We start from the raw sequence: 17251 nt of genomic DNA on the forward strand, positions 1-17251 counted from the left end.
ACCCTCTCAGTGTCAAGCAGACAGCATCCCAAGCTGTCACAGAAGGCCTTTCCTGCAGCTTTGCTGAGCCTGTGCTTCCACCCTAGGCCTTCCTAGCAAGGCACTAGTTCCATCCAGAGTAGAAAGTGGTAGCTGGAGCATCCCAGACCTGCTGGATAGGCAGTAGGCCAGACCTGGACCTCTCAAAGGACAACACCCAGACTGTGGCCCTAACCCTCAACGGGTGCCAAGAAACACGTGTGAAATGAGTGAGTTACTTCACACAGACATGGTACAGTCCGTTTACTCCCTGGTTCTGAAAATTCTCAAGACCCGTGATACCATGGTCAACTTCCCTTTCCCCCTTGGGAGGGACATCTGCACTGAACTCAGACCTGGAACCCAAACTGAGGAATACGCCATCTGAGTAAATAGCCTTTGTAGCCTTTCTTCCTACGGTGGGCATTTGGGCCCTGGGCCATTCCAAGCAACTGCCATGACTGACCAGCCTGCTGTTTCCTGCCTTTGCAGGTATATGTGCTGAAGCGGCCACATGTGGATGAGTTCCTCCAGAGGATGGGGCAGCTCTTTGAGTGTGTGCTCTTTACTGCCAGCTTGGCAAAGGTGAGTCCTGCTTTCCAGCCCTAAACTCCCAGCCTGGTACTCCTAACCCCTTCACTTCACCCCAATCTGTCATGCAGTCCTTTGTTTTGGTAGGGGAAGCTATTTCTATGGTGACAGGTTCCCACCCCAGATGGGATGGATGCAGGCCATGTGCATGATGCCAGCCTGAAAGGCTTCTGGGTTACCATGGTGACAGGGAGCACTTAGAACAAATGCTCTATGAAGTTGCTACATATGCAGCCACCTGAAACTGGTTGTCCACAGACCAGGAAATCACAAACCAGCCCCACGTAACTGAGAAAGGATGGTGCACCTTTCATGTGTTGACTAGCAACCATATGCTAGAGGTCCCTGTGTCCTTGGGTTTAGCTTACACAGGTTTGGCAGAGAGACAAGTAAGAAATGAGCATCCAAGATTCATCCATACACATGAACTGAATGAAATTTCTAACTGCCCTGATGTGCCGTGTAATCTCAGGCAAATTACGTCACTTCTTTTACCTCAGTTTTTTCTCCTGCAAATTGGGGCTAATTCCTTCTACTTTCTGGGGTGGATCAAATGGAATAACAGATGCACAGTACTTGGCACATAATCGGCAAGTGTGCACTGACCACTTAACTGGGCTCTGCATACTGTGCTGGGCCGATCACATGGTAAGTATTCCTGATGTTCATTACTTGGTATCGTAATTCTTAATGGTGATAAAACCATTCAGACGTTTTTGTCCTAAAGCTTAGTATGAATTTCTGACCCAGTGTCTGCACTAGCTCTGACCACATAAAGTGGTCTCTTTGTCTTCTCCACTGTTCAAGGAAACTAGCAGTTCCTCAGGCTCCAGTATGGTGTAGTGTCCACCTTTGCAGGTGTGGTGGAGTATGTGTGCTATGTATAGGGCAGGCAGGGCAGGCCCTTGCTCCTCTCAGGAGGTCCTTGCCCTGATCATCTCCCAAACTCTGACTCTGATGAGGCTGGTGCCATCCCTCTGTTGGTGACACTGCCTTTGGATGGTACCCTAATACCCACACCCCCTTTTCTTCCTTTGCATGTTCCCACTGCTTTGCTGGCCTGGGCATTCTGGTTAGGACCTTTCTCCATAATGACCATGCTTAGAGAAATCCCCACTTGCTGCCAGACGCCTCACCAGGCCTGACAGCATGAAGTAGAGAAGGACTACAAATCCTGGGCCTTATTCTTGCATGCCAAAAAGATAACAAGCTCTCGGAAAAAACATACTCTTTCCCAGTGGGTAATTTTTCAGGTGAGTGGTACCTATATTAATTACATCTGTAGCTTTGGTAGCTCTTCTCACAGTTCTCTGGGATGCTGAGGAACCTGAAGTAATAACCAAGGAAATAACAAAGAGGAAGATTGTACCAGTGGCAGTGGACTAAGAATTGTTTTTTCTTTGGCAAAATTGAAAACACTCTTCCTTGGCATTGTCCCCAGCATTTGCTTAAACATCCTTGTTCAGTTTCTCTTCCCGGACTGTTTCCACCTGTCCCTCCATCTGTCTCTTAAACCCTTCTCATGCTGCTACTCCATTCTAGCTGAGCCGTATCAGCTCATAAGTGCAGATTTCTGCCCTTTTTCCTCCCTGATATACAAGTTCTGCTGAAGGGTGATCACTCCCCCAGTCCTTGGTTCTGGGTACTGCTCCCAGCCAATGTCGCTATTGCAGTGGACCTCCTTGCCTACCACCGAGGGGCCTGCAGGAACCTCAGATGACTATCAGAACTTCTCAGTATTTGCTCCCTTGTCATAACTCCTTCATTCACCTAGCAAATATGTATCAGGCTCAGTACTAGGTACTAGGGATACAGCACAAAACAGAAGAGACTAAGTCCCTCCCCTCATGAAGCTTACATTCTTCATGATCATCCCTGAGGCCTAGAGGCTCAGAGATGTATGATACCACCAGTGTTAATGATTATGAGGAACTAAATTATCTTTTCCATCTATAGTCAGCCTCCTGCAATCTACCCACATGGCCCTTGGGTAGCCTCAGCAGCAGAAAACTTCAGTACCTCAAGCTGTCACCCCCACTTGGAAATACAGTATGAACACAGGTGATCCTGGAGGCTGCCTCCTTCAGGAGGTCCTTGGAGACAGGAATTTGTGCTAGAATCATGGCTGCAGCTCGTAGCCTTGTAGCCTGCGTCCCACAGCTACACCAGTACTTGCTGTGCCCTCAGAGCTGCTGCACATTTTACTGCTGGCCCTCCAGCCCCAGGTGGCTGTCTGTCAGTCACTAGGGCCCTGGCGGTGCCTGCTGTGCCCTTCACTTTGGCATGGTGCAAGAGGCCTAGCCTTATATCAGGCTTGGAAATGCCACTGCTACCTCCAGGCCCTGCCTCTTATTAGAGCCCACTCTTTTAGGTATCTTCATTTTTTCTCAGGAACACCTCTATTCCTTCATTTAGTTTAGCCTTCTTTGAGGGAAATTCACCAGGCCATGAAAGAGAGCCAAGCAAGATGAACCCCAACTGTGAGATGGACCCAAACTCCCATACAGCTCCTGGGCTCCCTTCCCAGTCCCTGAGTAGATGGTGGGACACCATGCTGTGGCTGCTGGGGCTGTTCTCTCCTGACTAACCAGAAGACCTCTAGAGGGCAGTGTGGCCTCATGCCATACTGGACAAATTTGAGCCGGCTAATTCATTCAGTGATGAAATTGATACTTACTGAGCCCCTGCTATGAGGTAAGCACCTGGTGTGGTGCTGGAGGTATACTGGTGAACAGGATAGGCAAAGCCTGGCCTTGGCTGAGGAAATAAAGCACCCACATGGTTATATGAAGATATCTAAGAGAGTGGGCTATACTAAGAGGCAGGACCTGGAGGTAGCAGGGAAGGGCCTTACCATGAGGTGGTAGAGTCAGCCATAAAGGAGGGTGGAGGCAGACTCCAGATAGGTGGGAATGCAAGCCAAGATAGGTGGGAAAACAAAAAGATGACAGGAGATGCTCATGCAGATTGCTGGAGAGAAAATGTTCTATCTGACTGTGTTCAAAGCCACTAGCATGGCTCACAGGGTTCAAGATGGTAGTGAGGAACATAGGCCTTACTCCACGGGCCATAGGTAGACAGCAGGGAAGTGATGTGATTGGACACGTGTTTTCCAGTGCACTCTGACAGCTTTGAGGTGAATGGGCTGAAAAGAAGGCTTAATGGGAAGAAAGAGCCTCATTAGGAGATTCATGCATCCAGTCCAGACCAGAGATTAGAGGCCTGGACTAAGAACGGTGGCAATATAAATAGAGAGATGTGGGTGGATTTGGGGTAATTTGGGAGATAAAACCAATAAGAACTTCTGATGGATTGGATGTGAGAGAGTGTCATCTTATACTCGACGGCGAGGAAAATAACTGGGATCCTACAGCACATCCAATTATTAAATCTCCTTTTTAAAAAGTAATCTGGATCTTGCTGCAGTATAGTAGGTCAGGGTTTCTGGGCTCTTTCCAGCATCCCACCTTCATGGTGGCACCTCCTTTCCAGTATGCAGACCCCGTGGCTGACCTCCTAGACCGCTGGGGTGTGTTCCGGGCCCGGCTCTTCAGAGAGTCTTGTGTTTTTCATCGTGGGAACTACGTAAAGGACCTGAGTCGCCTTGGACGGGAACTGAGCAAAGTAATCATCGTTGACAATTCTCCTGCCTCATACATCTTCCATCCTGAGAATGCAGTAAGTAGCCGCAAAGAAAGAAAAATGTGGGGCTCCATCTGAGCATTGTCCTACTAGGAAGGCCCACTTTTGAACACCTTAGAAGAAGGTATCAGGGCCATTTCCTTGGTCAAATCCCAACTCCTCCACTTAGCAGTTGCATGTCATTAATCATGTTACTTCAACTCCAGGAGCCTTGCTTGCCTAATCTGTCAAATGAGAATTATAGGAATTCTGATCTCATAGGATTGTTGGAGGATTCAGTGTGTGGGCAATATGTGAAAAACACTTAGAAAAGTGCTTGAGACTGGTAAGTGTTCAATAAGCCTGTATCATCTTATTAGCATTTTTAGCATTGTTACTGAGAAGGGTTCTGCTGGTCATTAACCTCCCAGGTGACTGCTGTCCTGGACTTCATGCATCCTGTACACTCAGGAGGCCTGGGTGACCTCCTCAACTGAAGCATTTCTTAAACAAGAATGAATAAAACACTAATAAGGTCTTCAGATAAGGCTGCTAAGCTTTGCCACCTCATAATGATGTCTAAAAAGCACACACCAGGAACATTTCCTACATAAAACTCCCTGGAGCGTGGCCGCTCTCAGTGCCTACTCACCAGGCGCAGCGTAGCTCTCAGGGTGAGAGGGTGGTGACCTCCCTCCTCCTGCCTGAAATTTCCAGGGGAAGAGAGACAAGCAGGCCTGCTGGTGACTGCTGAACCCTCAGCTCAGGGAGGCTTTACTGGAGAGGATGAATCCTTTCAGCACAGGCTTCTCAGACTCAACAAAGGCCTTCAAAAGTCCTTTCCTTGAGCTCAGAATGCTATAGCTCCACTTATAACAACAAGGAAATGAATTCAAACTAGATTCAATTGCCTAGTGCATAATCATTATTTGAATAAAGGCACAAAATGTTATTATATGTAAACATGTTCATTTTACTAAGTAAGTCAAACTCAACATAATGTATTTGGTAATGTGTCACTAATAGATAAGGATTACTTTTTAATATAATAACAATTCCATGATCACATCAACTAACAGTTAAGAACTAATGGTTTCTTAATGTTGTTTTATATCCAGACTGTGTTCGTATTGTCCCCGTCATCTCAAAATCTTTTCTTACATTTGGATTGTTTGAATCAGGATCCAAACGAGGTCCATGTATTTCTTTGGTTAAAATGGATTTTAATTCTTTTATAATCGTAACACTTTTCCTCCCCTTTTCTCTTTTATGCCATTTATTTGTTGAAGCAACCCTAGTTATTTGTCTTATAGAAATGTCCTACCTTCTGGATGTTTTGTTGCCCTTGTGGTAGTGTTTAATATTTTTCTCTTGCCACCCTATAGGCTTTAAACAAGTAATTAGAGTTCTACTACTTGATTAGATTAAAGTTTATAGACAGATAGGTAGATAGATAGACAGATATAGATTTTTTTTGTAAGACTCAGGAATTTTTTATAGTTTCAGTCCAATACATTTACTATTCTTTTGGATGCCCAGATTTTCACCTTTCCCCAGTGGAGGTGCCTTCAAATAATGATAGTTTTTGATACAGGTTGAATATTTCTTACCTGAAATGCTTAGGATCAGAAGTTTTAGATTTTAGATTTGTTAGGATTTGGGGATTTTTGCATATACATAGTGGGATGTCTTGAGGGTAGAACATAAGTATGTTTCATGTACAGCTTAGACACATAGCCTGAAGGTAATTCTGTGCAATATTTTTAGTAATTTGGGGGATGCTGAATAAACTATGTGTTATGCACCTGCATTTTGATTGCAACCACTCACATGAGATCAGGTGTGGAATTTTCCACTGTGATGTCGTGTTGACACTCAAAAAGTTTTAAGAGTATTTGGAGTAGTTCAGAATTCAAATTTTAAGATTAGTGATACTTAGCTTCCTTGCTTTCTGGTCAATAAGATATTCTGGGTCATCTTGACTATTTCTTGCCTCATCCATTTTTCTATAGAGCCTGGTTTCTATTAGAATTGGTATTTAGGGACCACAATTTGGATGGACTTTCACTGCTACTGGAATGTCCCTTACTTCTAGTCCATACTACAGGTCAGAGCTAAAAATTATATATTTTTAGAAATAAAAGTAAATCATCAATTCATATCAGTGTGCCCAATTTAACATTAAGATAACAGTTTTTATTAACTTCTTTGTTTTTGTGTTTATAGCTCTTTCCCTATACTAAAACTCCTGATTCCTTAAAGATATTAACATAATAATATATTTAATTTATTCTATGGTATGTGTTTAATAATTTCAAAATAGATGTGCTAATATTATTAATAATAGTAAGACAACTGAATGCAATTTAAAGTTCTTTGTAGGAATGTACAGTCCGAACACCATGGTTTTTTTTGTTTTTTTGTTTTTTGTTTTTGTAGAGACAGAGTCTCACTTTTATCGCCCACAGTAGAATGCCGTGGTATCACACAGCTCACAGCAACCTCCAACTCCTGGGCTTGGGTGATTCTCTTGCCTCAGCGAACACCATGTTTTAAAATCACTTGAAATAATTCTCTGGATTGTGTCACTAACTTTATATACCTTTAGGTTCTTTTTTTTATTTCTTAATAGTTTAGTTTTATTTTAATTGTATAACACACTTACATAGTGCTAATGTCAAAATTATCATTGAGGATAGATAGAGAAGTCTGTGTTATTTCTGCCCTCTCCCCAGCCCCTAGGGGTATTTTTTTACTCATCCTTACATTGTTTAATTTTCAAATTATATAATTTATGTTTCTACGCTGTTTTGGATAGTAAAAAGGCCAAAATCTTACTTTTAAACTTTTTGGTATGCTCAAATTTCTTTCTTTTTTTTTTATTGTTGGGAATTCATTGAAGATATAAGAAACCAAGTTACACTGATTGCATTTCTCAGATTTCTTTTTATTTGTCTTCTTTGTGCCCCTGGATGCCACTCATTACCACCTTTCCCCACATCTCTGCCTAAAACTAAGGGGAAACTCTGTCTGTGTTATAGCTTCAGAATGTTCTGAAATTTTATCCATCCTACTTTTTTTTTTTTTTTTTTGAGACAAGAGTCTCACTATGTGACCCTCAGCAGAGTGTTGTGGCATCACAGCTCAGAGCAACCTCAAACTCTTGGGCTTAAGCAATTCTCTTACCTCAGCCTGTAGCTGAGACTCCAGGCACCCACCACAACACCTGGCTATTTTTTTTGTTGCAGTTGTCATTGTTGTTTAGCAGGCCCAGGCTGGGTTCGAACCCGCCAGCCTTGGTGTATGTGGCCTGCGCCCTACCCACTGAGCTATGGGCACTGCCTATCCATCTACTTTTAACTGATCAATACTAAGCATGGGAGGAAATTTACCACTTCTCTTTGCCATGAAACATAGCACAGTGACCCCCCAAGTGGAAGCCCTCTATGTCAGCTCCTTAGCATCAGTGGTTGGCATATAATCTCCGGCTTTAAGGTGCAAGGAATTTATTTGGTGTAGTAGAAAGAGCTTTTGAAATTAGCAGTTAGCAGGGCTAGGTCACATGTATTCCATGATCTGGCCATCTTTGCTGTGGTAGGAAAACAAAACAGGCAGATATGCACACAAACTGGGTACACGTCACTTTGCCTTCCTGAGCCATCTCTCAAACCATGTAACTTTAAATTGGCCTTGGTGGAGATGGGGAAACAAACAAGATGATGATGATGAAACAGTGATGATTCCAGTCCTCACGAAAGAAAATGTTAGAAATGTGGGAAGCCAGTGGGGTTCGGAACAGCCCAAGCCCTGGAAGCAGTCCTGCTGCCTCCCGTGTATGCTGTCTTCCAGGTGCCTGTGCAGTCCTGGTTCGATGACATGACAGACACAGAGCTACTGGACCTCATCCCCTTCTTTGAGGGCCTGAGCCGGGAGGACAACGTGTACAGCATGCTGCACAGACTCTGCAATAGGTAGCCCTGGCCTGGGCCCGCATCGCACCTGTGCACTCTGGAACTTCTGGCCTCAGGGGACCTGCCTGCCCTCAGCTCCCCAGGAGCCGAGTGTGAGGATTCTCTATGCTCCAGGCCGTAGGGTGAATGTGGCCATGCCTACCTATTTGGTTTTTTAGAAACAGAAACAACTATTTTAAAAAGAACTATTTTAACAAATTTCATAAAGGGACATGCATTTTACTGGATTTGCTTTTCTTAAAACATACCAAAAAGAAAAAAAATGGAAAAAAAAACAAAAAAAAGCTTGATATCTATCAGACTTCCTTTCAACTGTCCTCCCCTCCAAGCAAAACCACCTGTCCCCTTCTATTCCAGCTTGGAGCAGCTGATCCAACTCAGAATCTCTCTTTCCTACAGGATGAAGTGCCTTTTGAATGTTATTTTAAGCTGAGAGTTAATTTTTCTACATAACTCCAGACATCTTTTAGTCTTTTATTATCTTAGATACTCTAAGAAAAACACAACAGTTTTCTAGAATCTGGTAGCCTGTGTGTGTGGTGGGGATGGTGGTGAGGGAGTGAGTCATAGGAGCCTGTCTCCCACCAGGTGGGACTCTGCTCTGCCGACCTGTGGCATGCTGCGGGGGTCAGGCTCCTGATAGGAGTGTTTTGTGACTATGTCATTATTTCCATGCATTTCTGACCCAGTTTGGAATGTATCTGCAATTGTGTGGGAAACAACAGATTATTTTGTATTATTTCAGACGGTGACAAATTTGTCTTGAGGTTACATTTATCCCTTGAAAAGTGACATCATGTCACTTCTCTTTCATACTACTGCCATACTTCTGTTTTTTGTGGTTGTTTTAGTAGAGCAGTTATAAGAAACTCTAAAACCCTTAGATATATTTTTTAAAAAATCTGTTTATTGATTTTTAAATCTTTCCTTTCCAAAAGCTGGACACACTTGGAGCTGTTTGGGAATTTCTTTGCTGCTACTGCGCTGCCACCAAATGGAATTGACCAGCGGCTATTACACTGTTCTTTGCCACTGTGCCTATGATCAGAATATGCTCACTGCTAAGCTACAAACTTGGACAGGGTCAGAAACATAGGTGCCCCACCCCATTTCAGACTGCACCAATTGCATCCCTGCTTGGTGTTGGCCACTAATGTGTACAAAGGCAAAAAGGCCAAAGCACCACACAGGAGTGATATTAATTTTAAACTGCAGTCAACATCAGATCCTGCTTAACAAGTGACTGTTCTCTCTTGAGAACATGTGGCCTCAACCAGCCACCAAGCTGATATCACCCAAGTCCATCTCTTGGTCTCCTCCTTTGAAGCACAGCCTGTCTCTGGGCCAAGGGTTGGGGAAGCCTGTCTGGATGTGGGACTCCTAGCCCCAAACCAGCGAGAGGAAAGACTCTCTCCTCTTGAGCGTAGGGTCTCTTTGCAGCCTTTCCCAGTTTGGTGTTTAAGCAGTGCCATGTTCCTTGTTTGACAACAAGACAGTTGTAAAGTATTGCTCTTCAAAACAATTAAAGAGAACACTTTCGTGTTGCCTTAGTCCTCTGTGGATTGGTCCTCAGCCACAGTTATGGGAGTGACTGGCACTTAGCAAGACTGGAACTTGGAGGTCAGAGTAAAATGTCTTCTTCTTAGTGTTCATTCACAAAATAACGAAACCAGCTGCCAATCATGTCCTCCCAGTAGCACTTTGGTCTGTGGACTGCTGTGCATTCAGAAGGGAAGTAGGTATTCAGGGGGTAACCAGGTCTCCCAGCATCTGAGTGTTCTGAACCCAGTAACCCCCATGCCAATTATTAATAAAATAGAAACAGCCCCTTGCTAGGCATCACCACAGATAATGACAGTTACATGGTAAAAACATTTATTTGGAAAACCAGTCATTAAATGAACCCACTGCCTTAAATGTCTTGAATGTTGCAGTCAAGTGTCTGTTGTGTCGATATCCACACAGAACCAAGCCCTGATGAGAGCCTTCGACCCTCACCTATGCCGCCTTCTTTGTTGGTATCATGGGGCCTTATTCGGAAGAGGGGGCAGAGAGGATTGCAATTCTAAAATATTTCAGGGGAAATGAACCTAGGAATAGTGCTCCACTTCTGAGAGACGGAGTGAAGACACTTGGCAGGCTTGAGCCAGACACTTCACCTAGTAGTTCCTGAAACTGTGAGCACCAGTGCACTAATCCAGTGTGGGGCCGTTGGGGAGAGAGCCCAGTTCCTGCCACCACAGACACAGAATGTCTTGGGAGGGCCAGCAAGCCCTCTGAGGGTTCTGGGATCTGTGCACCTTATTTGACTACACTCCAAAATTCTGTTTTATTTTAACCCTTGAATCTGATTTATGTACATAATCAAAATATCTATATCTATATATATTTTTAATCATCTACATGTAAATGAAGCAATAGAATTCTAACGTAAGGCCAAGAAATGAGATGAATGTTTGGGGTTTATGTTTTTAAGGTAAATACGGGTATTGTTTTTAATTATTACCTTTTATTCAATTGTGGGCTTTAAAACTTACTGAAACCTGTTAGCTACTTCTCTGTGCCATATACTTCCCATGTTACCAAAATACCCCCAACTCTTCAGCCAAAAGAGAAGTCTGACCTCCTGAGTATCCTTGGTCCTTCCTGTACCAGGTTAAAATGTATTATTCTGGACAAGTGTTTTTTACATTGAGATCCAGGGCAGGATGCCTTGTATTTGTGGACTCCAGCCCACTATGATGTTACGATTTATCTGGCCAGGCCTCAAGTGGAGGTGCCTGGGCACTCCCAACATTGTCAACGTTCTGTCTTCCATTTGTTCTGGAATCCTATGTGTTGTTCTGTGGTTTCATGCATTAACTGTTCGTAAAAAATTCATTTGTATACTAAAAAGCAACACCACCTGTCACAGTCGATGGTCGGTGGGGAAGCTCCTATGATATGGTGCAATTTTGATGGGATGACTTTGGAGAAATGAGGATGCTCTAATGGCACTGACTTGTCATGATTGCAGCATTTGAACTTTTGGAATAAAAAGAAATCTGTAAGTCTGTATATAACCTGGCAACATTTTACAACCCTGTATCTTTTTTTTTTTTTTTTTTTTGTGATTTTTTTGGCCGGGGCTGGGTTTGAACCTGCCACCTCCAGCATATGGGACCGGCACCCTACTCCTTGAGCCACAGGCGCCGCCCAACCCTGTATCTTTTTTAAATGGCTTTCTATTAAAATCCAGAACCACACAGCCCTATGGTCAAACACTCCTAACGTTTGTGCCTCTGCTTTTAAAGGTGCTGTGCTGGACAGCTGGCATGCCAGGGTTCAAGGAGAGTGGGTGGCTTGAAGTACTTGCAGTTATCTGTGCAAAACTGGCTGGCTGCCTCTGTTCCTATTTTACTGTAAATTTGATCCTGTCTGTTATCCATTTTCCCAGGAGCTTCTCTGCAGACTGACACCCCCCGGGTAGTAGAGATGCTGGTATCTGGGTAGTTGTGGGTTTCTGTTGGACATTTGAATGTGATAAACAATCTGGCATTACTTGGTCAATGCTACATGTGGAATATGCACGTTTCCAGGGGCAAGTATTGTCAATCAAGAAGTTTGCAATGATCTCCTTCCTGCCAAAAATAAACATGTGAAACTGCACTCTCTTGTGAATGGACTATTTCTTGACCCCCCTGTGCATCCTCACACCAGCACCTTGGGTCTCCTGGTGTCCCTACTTCTGGAAAGCAGAAGTGGGTGGGTGCAGGGCTTCAGGACCCCAGGAGCCACAGACCTAGACCCCTGGAGGATCTAGAAAACTATCCTGCCCACATTACCTGTCTCCTAAAAGATAACAGCTCTTCAGCACCCTGGCTTCCTCTCCCCATACAGAAGCAGAATGGCTCACTGTCCCCCTGCAAAGATTCCAGCCCTACCAACAGGTTTAAAAATGCAGCCTAAGGGACTAGACCTCACCACTCCACCCTGTAAGAGCCATAGGCATTGTGTGTGGTGCCTCACTCCCACCCATATCACACTAGCTGAGATGCTGTGATTAGCAGATGAAGTATGGAAAGGAATCAGAAAACGTGTAAGGATGGAGCAGACAGTTTGCTCACAGAGAGACATTTTGTCAACACTGCCCCTGGCTAGCCCGTCTTTACATGAAGATGAGACGGGCAGCAAGTGCTCTCCTGCTAGGGTAGGGACCCCTGGGAAGGACTTGGACACAGTGTTACCACTCTCTGGACTCAGTTTCTTCATAATGATATCTAATACAGATAACAACACTAGTTTCAATAATCTGATCAGATAGGTCTTATCCCCATTGTGCGGAAGAGAAAACTGAGGCCAGCAAGACAAAGCTGTATAGAGTCCTGCTGTATTAAGAGTACAGGGTTCTGGGCGGCGCCTGTGGCTCAGCGGGTAGGGCGCCGGCCCCACATGCCGAGGGTGGTGGGTTCAAACCCGGCCCTGGCCAAACTGCAACAAAAAAATAGCCGGGCGTTGTGGCGGGCGCCTGTAGTCCCAGCTACTTGGGAGGCTGAGGCAAGAGAATCGCCTAAGCCCAGGAGCTGGAGGTTGCTGTGAGCTGTGTGACGCCACGGCACTCTACCAAGGGTGATAAAGTGAGACTCTGTCTCTACAAAAAAAAAAAGAGTACAGGGTTCTTCCAGGTATGTTTATTCATCCCACACAACTCAGGACATGGCATGTATATCAGCCCAGGAGACCAGATATTTACCCAAGGACAAAACCCCAAATGCCTCACAGCTGTGCCCCTCACAGTTCCTTCTCACAGTGGAGCAGCTGGCCAGCCAGGCAGAAGTCACTACAGCTCTCTCCCCTGGTTCTGGACTTGTAGGCTGTGCCCACTCTGTTCCCTATCCTTCTCCTTCCTTCCTCTCCTCTTCTCTGGCATCAACCCCAGACTCTAGCTGCTTCCCACCTTTTCATAGAAGCAAACAGACAAGTGGCTGAGAACTATGACATCCCCAAGGCTGAAGTATCCTCAGGCGTGTCCGCTGGTCTCCTAAATATGATGGTGAGGAAACACAAGACTTGGACATACTGAGATTTCTGGTTTGAGCACGAATCATCTCTGTATTTTAGGACCCAGGAGTGGGCAGGAAGTCCAGGAGGTTGGGAAGGAATGTCTGGGAAAGCACATTAGCTGATAGTCTGTGGAACTTACACATAAGGTTTACATTGGGCTTATGGTAAGTCTCCTGTGTCAGTGCCATCAGCCTGACCTCTGAGAACTAATTGGACCCCCTCAGGCCATCAAGAGGAGAACATGGTCCCAGAGCTTTCTACCCTAAACCTCCATTACAGCACCATCTTCTGGCTCAGTGATTCTTAAAGGCTCTGGCTGTACACTCTGAAAAATATAGATCCCTAGCCAGGTGCGGGGCTCATGCCTATAATCCTAGCACTCTGGAAAGCTGAGACAGAAGGATTCCTTGAGCTCAGGAGTTTGAGAACAACCTAAGCAAAAGCGAGACCCCATCATTGCTAAAAATAGAGGTGGTGGCAGGCACCTATAGTCCCTGCTACTCAGGAGGCTACGGTAGGAGGTTCTCTTGAATCCAGGAGTTTGAGGTTGCTGTGAGCTACACTGATGCCACAGGCTGAGCAGCATTGTAAGACTGTTCCCAAAAAGTAATAGTAACAGATCCCTGAAGTCCAGCCCAGACCATTCAAATTCAAATCTCTCAGGGTAGGGACCTGCATCATGTTTTAAAGTCCCCCAGATGACTGGGAAGGGCAGCCAGGTTTGAGAACCCCTGCTCTGACTGGCTGTGGAGGAAAGGCAAGTCCCCTGAAACTGTTCCAAGCCTGATGCCAGGCAGAGGAGCTGTGGGTAGGACTTTGGAGGAAATGATGTGTTGCTTTACCTGAAAGATCAGTCTCACAGGTTCATTGATAAGAATTCAAGAAATCCAGAAACATGGAGAAAATCCCACCTAAGCACTAGGGGTGAGGTCACAGGGTGAGGAAGGAAGGTCACAGGGTCAGCCACACACTGGGTAGCTGACAGTGCCTGCTTTCCCACTGAGGTGGGGGGCAGAGTGGATGCGCCACTGCCCATTGATGTTCAGGGTGACATTGCCCACTGGGAACTAAACCCAGCCTGGCACCACCATCAACAGAGGTGGTAGACTGTGCTGGCCCAGGCCGTACCCTGACGGGTGGGTGTGCTGCAGGGCAGGCCCGCACACCCCCTCCTGTGCCCAGGGTTGGTCTTTATCCTCTCTTCCTGTGATTCTCACAGGCACCCTACTGGCAGTGTCACAGTTTCTCCTAGGGCCTGAAGCCCAGAGAGGAGCCACCAGATGTGAGGGCCCATGTGTCCCTTGGCTACTTCCCTCCAGGGACAGAGGCCAGAGTTTTTCCAGGCAGTGGGCTTTGGGACCTGAGTCAGCAATTCCTGCTTCCTATCCCTGACTGCACTCAGGAAGGCCACCTCCTACCCTACAGGGCCAAGGCTCCTCAAGAGGCAAACTCCTGCACCTGCCTGGGAGGGACTCAGGGGAGCCTCGGCCCATGGATGCTGGAGGGGTGTGGTTAACTTGGGGCCACTCCTTGGCTTGGGTCAATATTGACACAGAGCGGAGTAGGCTGAGCTTTGGAGATAAGCTTGGCAGGAACAAAGTGGTGCCTAAAGTCCTAGGAACCTGCCAGGTAAGAACCTGGCCATGGATTGCAGGCAGCCAGAAAGAGGTCAGTGGGGTGAAGGGGTCACGAACTTCCAGTAGGACCCCTTGAAGAGGGGTAGGGTTGGGCAGCTGAGCAGAGGAAGGCATGGCAGAACCCCCTTCTTGCTCTGGGGAGAGGAGAAGGCTGAATATCCTACAGTCTAATTCTTACAGCACCCTTAGATGTGAACCTGCCCTAGGCCTCAGTTTTCTCTCTTTGTGCCATGGGTGTGATAGCCATGAGCAGGAGATTGTCCAGGCAGATAAAAGGTGGTTGCTTATCTTGACTTCCAGCCAGGCCCTCAGGCCTGCCCGCCACCTCTCTTGGGCCTGGGAGTCCAGGCTACAGGGTGAGTGATTCTGAGAAAGGGCAGTTCTGTCCAGGCAACATCTTGGTAGCAGGGACCTGGAGAGGTTCTTGTGCCCCTCACTAAGCTGCTGAGACTGGATTGTGCCAGGTGGTAGCTGCCCACAAGAGAGGTGGGGGGGGGGTCACCTTCCCCTGCAGCTTCTCAGAGGTGTCAGCTCAGGAAAAGCCTGAGACACATTTCCAAAGGACCTTAGCCAGTGAGTGCTGGAGCCAGGGCTGGAACTCTGGAGGAGATTCAGTCACTACTCTCTCCACTCCAGGGTCTGGCTTCAGGACAGAGCCCTGAAAAGGGTCCAGATGCACACACACATATACCTCCCAAATGTGTCAGCACCCGCCACAGGAGCATGTCAAAAAATACTAAGCAGCTGCCATGCAGCAGACACCAGTCTAGATGCAGATGTGGGGATGAGCAAGACCCCACTCTCAAGGGGCTCATATCCCAGCAGGGGACACAGACACTAAACAGGACCCTCATCAGTAAAGAGAGCGGGTTCTGAGAACACCAAGAAAATAAGGGAAGTGGCAGTGGTTGGTGCGGGAGACTGCCCTAGCTGAGGAAGTGAGGAAAGTCCCCCTTGGGAGGTGCCATTTTGGTTGGGACCTAAATGCAGAAAAGGAGCAGCTGGGGAAAGATCTCCTGGAGGAGCTTCTAGCAGAGGAGGCCACAGTGCAAATGACCGGAGGCAAATGAGCCACTAGCTCGTGTCTTTAAGGGACAAAAAGAACCCTATAGCCAGCACGCAGTAGAGCATGAGGAGAGTGGTGGGAGAAGCAGCCAGGGTCAGACTGGGGTCTTAGTCTAGCTTTAGTGGGAAGCTACTGGAAGGTCTAAAGCAGGGGAGTGGCATGAGCTGGTTTATAGTTAAATTCTGAGCTGAGGGGCCTCCCTCTAGTTAGTCAAAATCATAGAAACTGGAAAGTAGAATGGTGGTTGCCAGGACCTGGGGGAAGGGGGAATGGGAGTCTGTGTTTAATGGGTGTAGAATTTCAGTTTTGTAAGATGAAAGCATTCCAGATGGATGGAGTGATGGTTGCACAACAATGGGAATGTCCTTAATGCCATAGAACTATACACTTAAAAACAGTGCCAGTGGTAAATTTTAAGTGTATTTTACCACATTAAAAAAAAAATTGGGGGGGAAAAAGATCCCTCTGTCCACCATGGGAGATAGACATAGGACCAGGCACGCCGAGAGACACAGAGTGAGGCTCGTACTGCCAACTGGTGAGAGGCCAGCTCCCAGGGCAGGGCAGGGCAAGCGCCCGGAGAGGGCTGGCCAGGCTCCGGGTCTAGCCAGTGGCTGTCAGGGAAAGAGAGAAACATGCGACAACTCCCAGATTTAAGGCTTGAGCAACCCACTGGCGGTTCATGCTGAATGTGTTCCTCAGGCTGAGGCTGGAGAAGGTAGATCTGAGAGAGGGCTGAGGTGGAGGACGTTAAGTGTGAGGTTAGCGGTGCCAGGACAGGAGTGAACAGATGGCTGGAGACTGAGGCTCCTGGGGGTAGGGAGCCGGGTCAGGGCACCGCTAGCGTTACCATGGTATTTACAGCCTTCAGACTAGAACTTGGCAGGAAACTAGAACACAGACAGGAGCTAAGGCCTGAGCTCCGCACCCGCTGACATTTAGATGGAGTGTGGGGGGACGTGGGGGGAGGTGGTGACAGAACTGACTACCAGTTTTGGTGAGTGGGGACAGTGATGACCTAGCAAAGAGCCATTTCCAGGGAGGATGAGAACAGAGATCAGACTGGGCTGGGCAGCACAGAGAATGTGAGCTGAGGAAATAAGGGAGGAGTGAGTCCGCAGAATTTTGGAGACAGGGAAACAAGGATGCACAGCTGAAGCCAAACACGCTCCCCTGTCACAGACAGGGACAGATAGGCACACTGTCACATGGGGGAAATCACCCAGGCCACATGAGACAGACACACACATGAGGCCAGACAGGCAACTGGCACAACAGGGACCTTAACCATGTCTGCTGAACAC

At 46.6% G+C, this 17251-nt stretch overlaps 1 protein-coding gene across 1 annotated transcript in view; it reads left to right on the forward strand.

Annotated features, from left to right (window-relative positions):
* CTDSPL (CTD small phosphatase like) overlaps positions 1 to 11849 on the forward strand; it is a 121229-nt gene extending 109380 nt beyond the window's left edge. Inside the window, 3 exon segments of the mRNA XM_053599715.1 lie at positions 511 to 603; positions 4102 to 4287; positions 8080 to 11849. Coding sequence (XP_053455690.1) covers positions 511 to 603; positions 4102 to 4287; positions 8080 to 8205 — 405 coding nt within the window. The 3' untranslated portion in view covers positions 8206 to 11849.
* The last annotated feature ends 5402 nt before the right edge of the window (positions 11850 to 17251 follow it).

This window comes from Nycticebus coucang, chromosome 8, assembly GCF_027406575.1.
Source record: "Nycticebus coucang isolate mNycCou1 chromosome 8, mNycCou1.pri, whole genome shotgun sequence".
Taxonomy (NCBI): domain Eukaryota; kingdom Metazoa; phylum Chordata; class Mammalia; order Primates; family Lorisidae; genus Nycticebus; species Nycticebus coucang.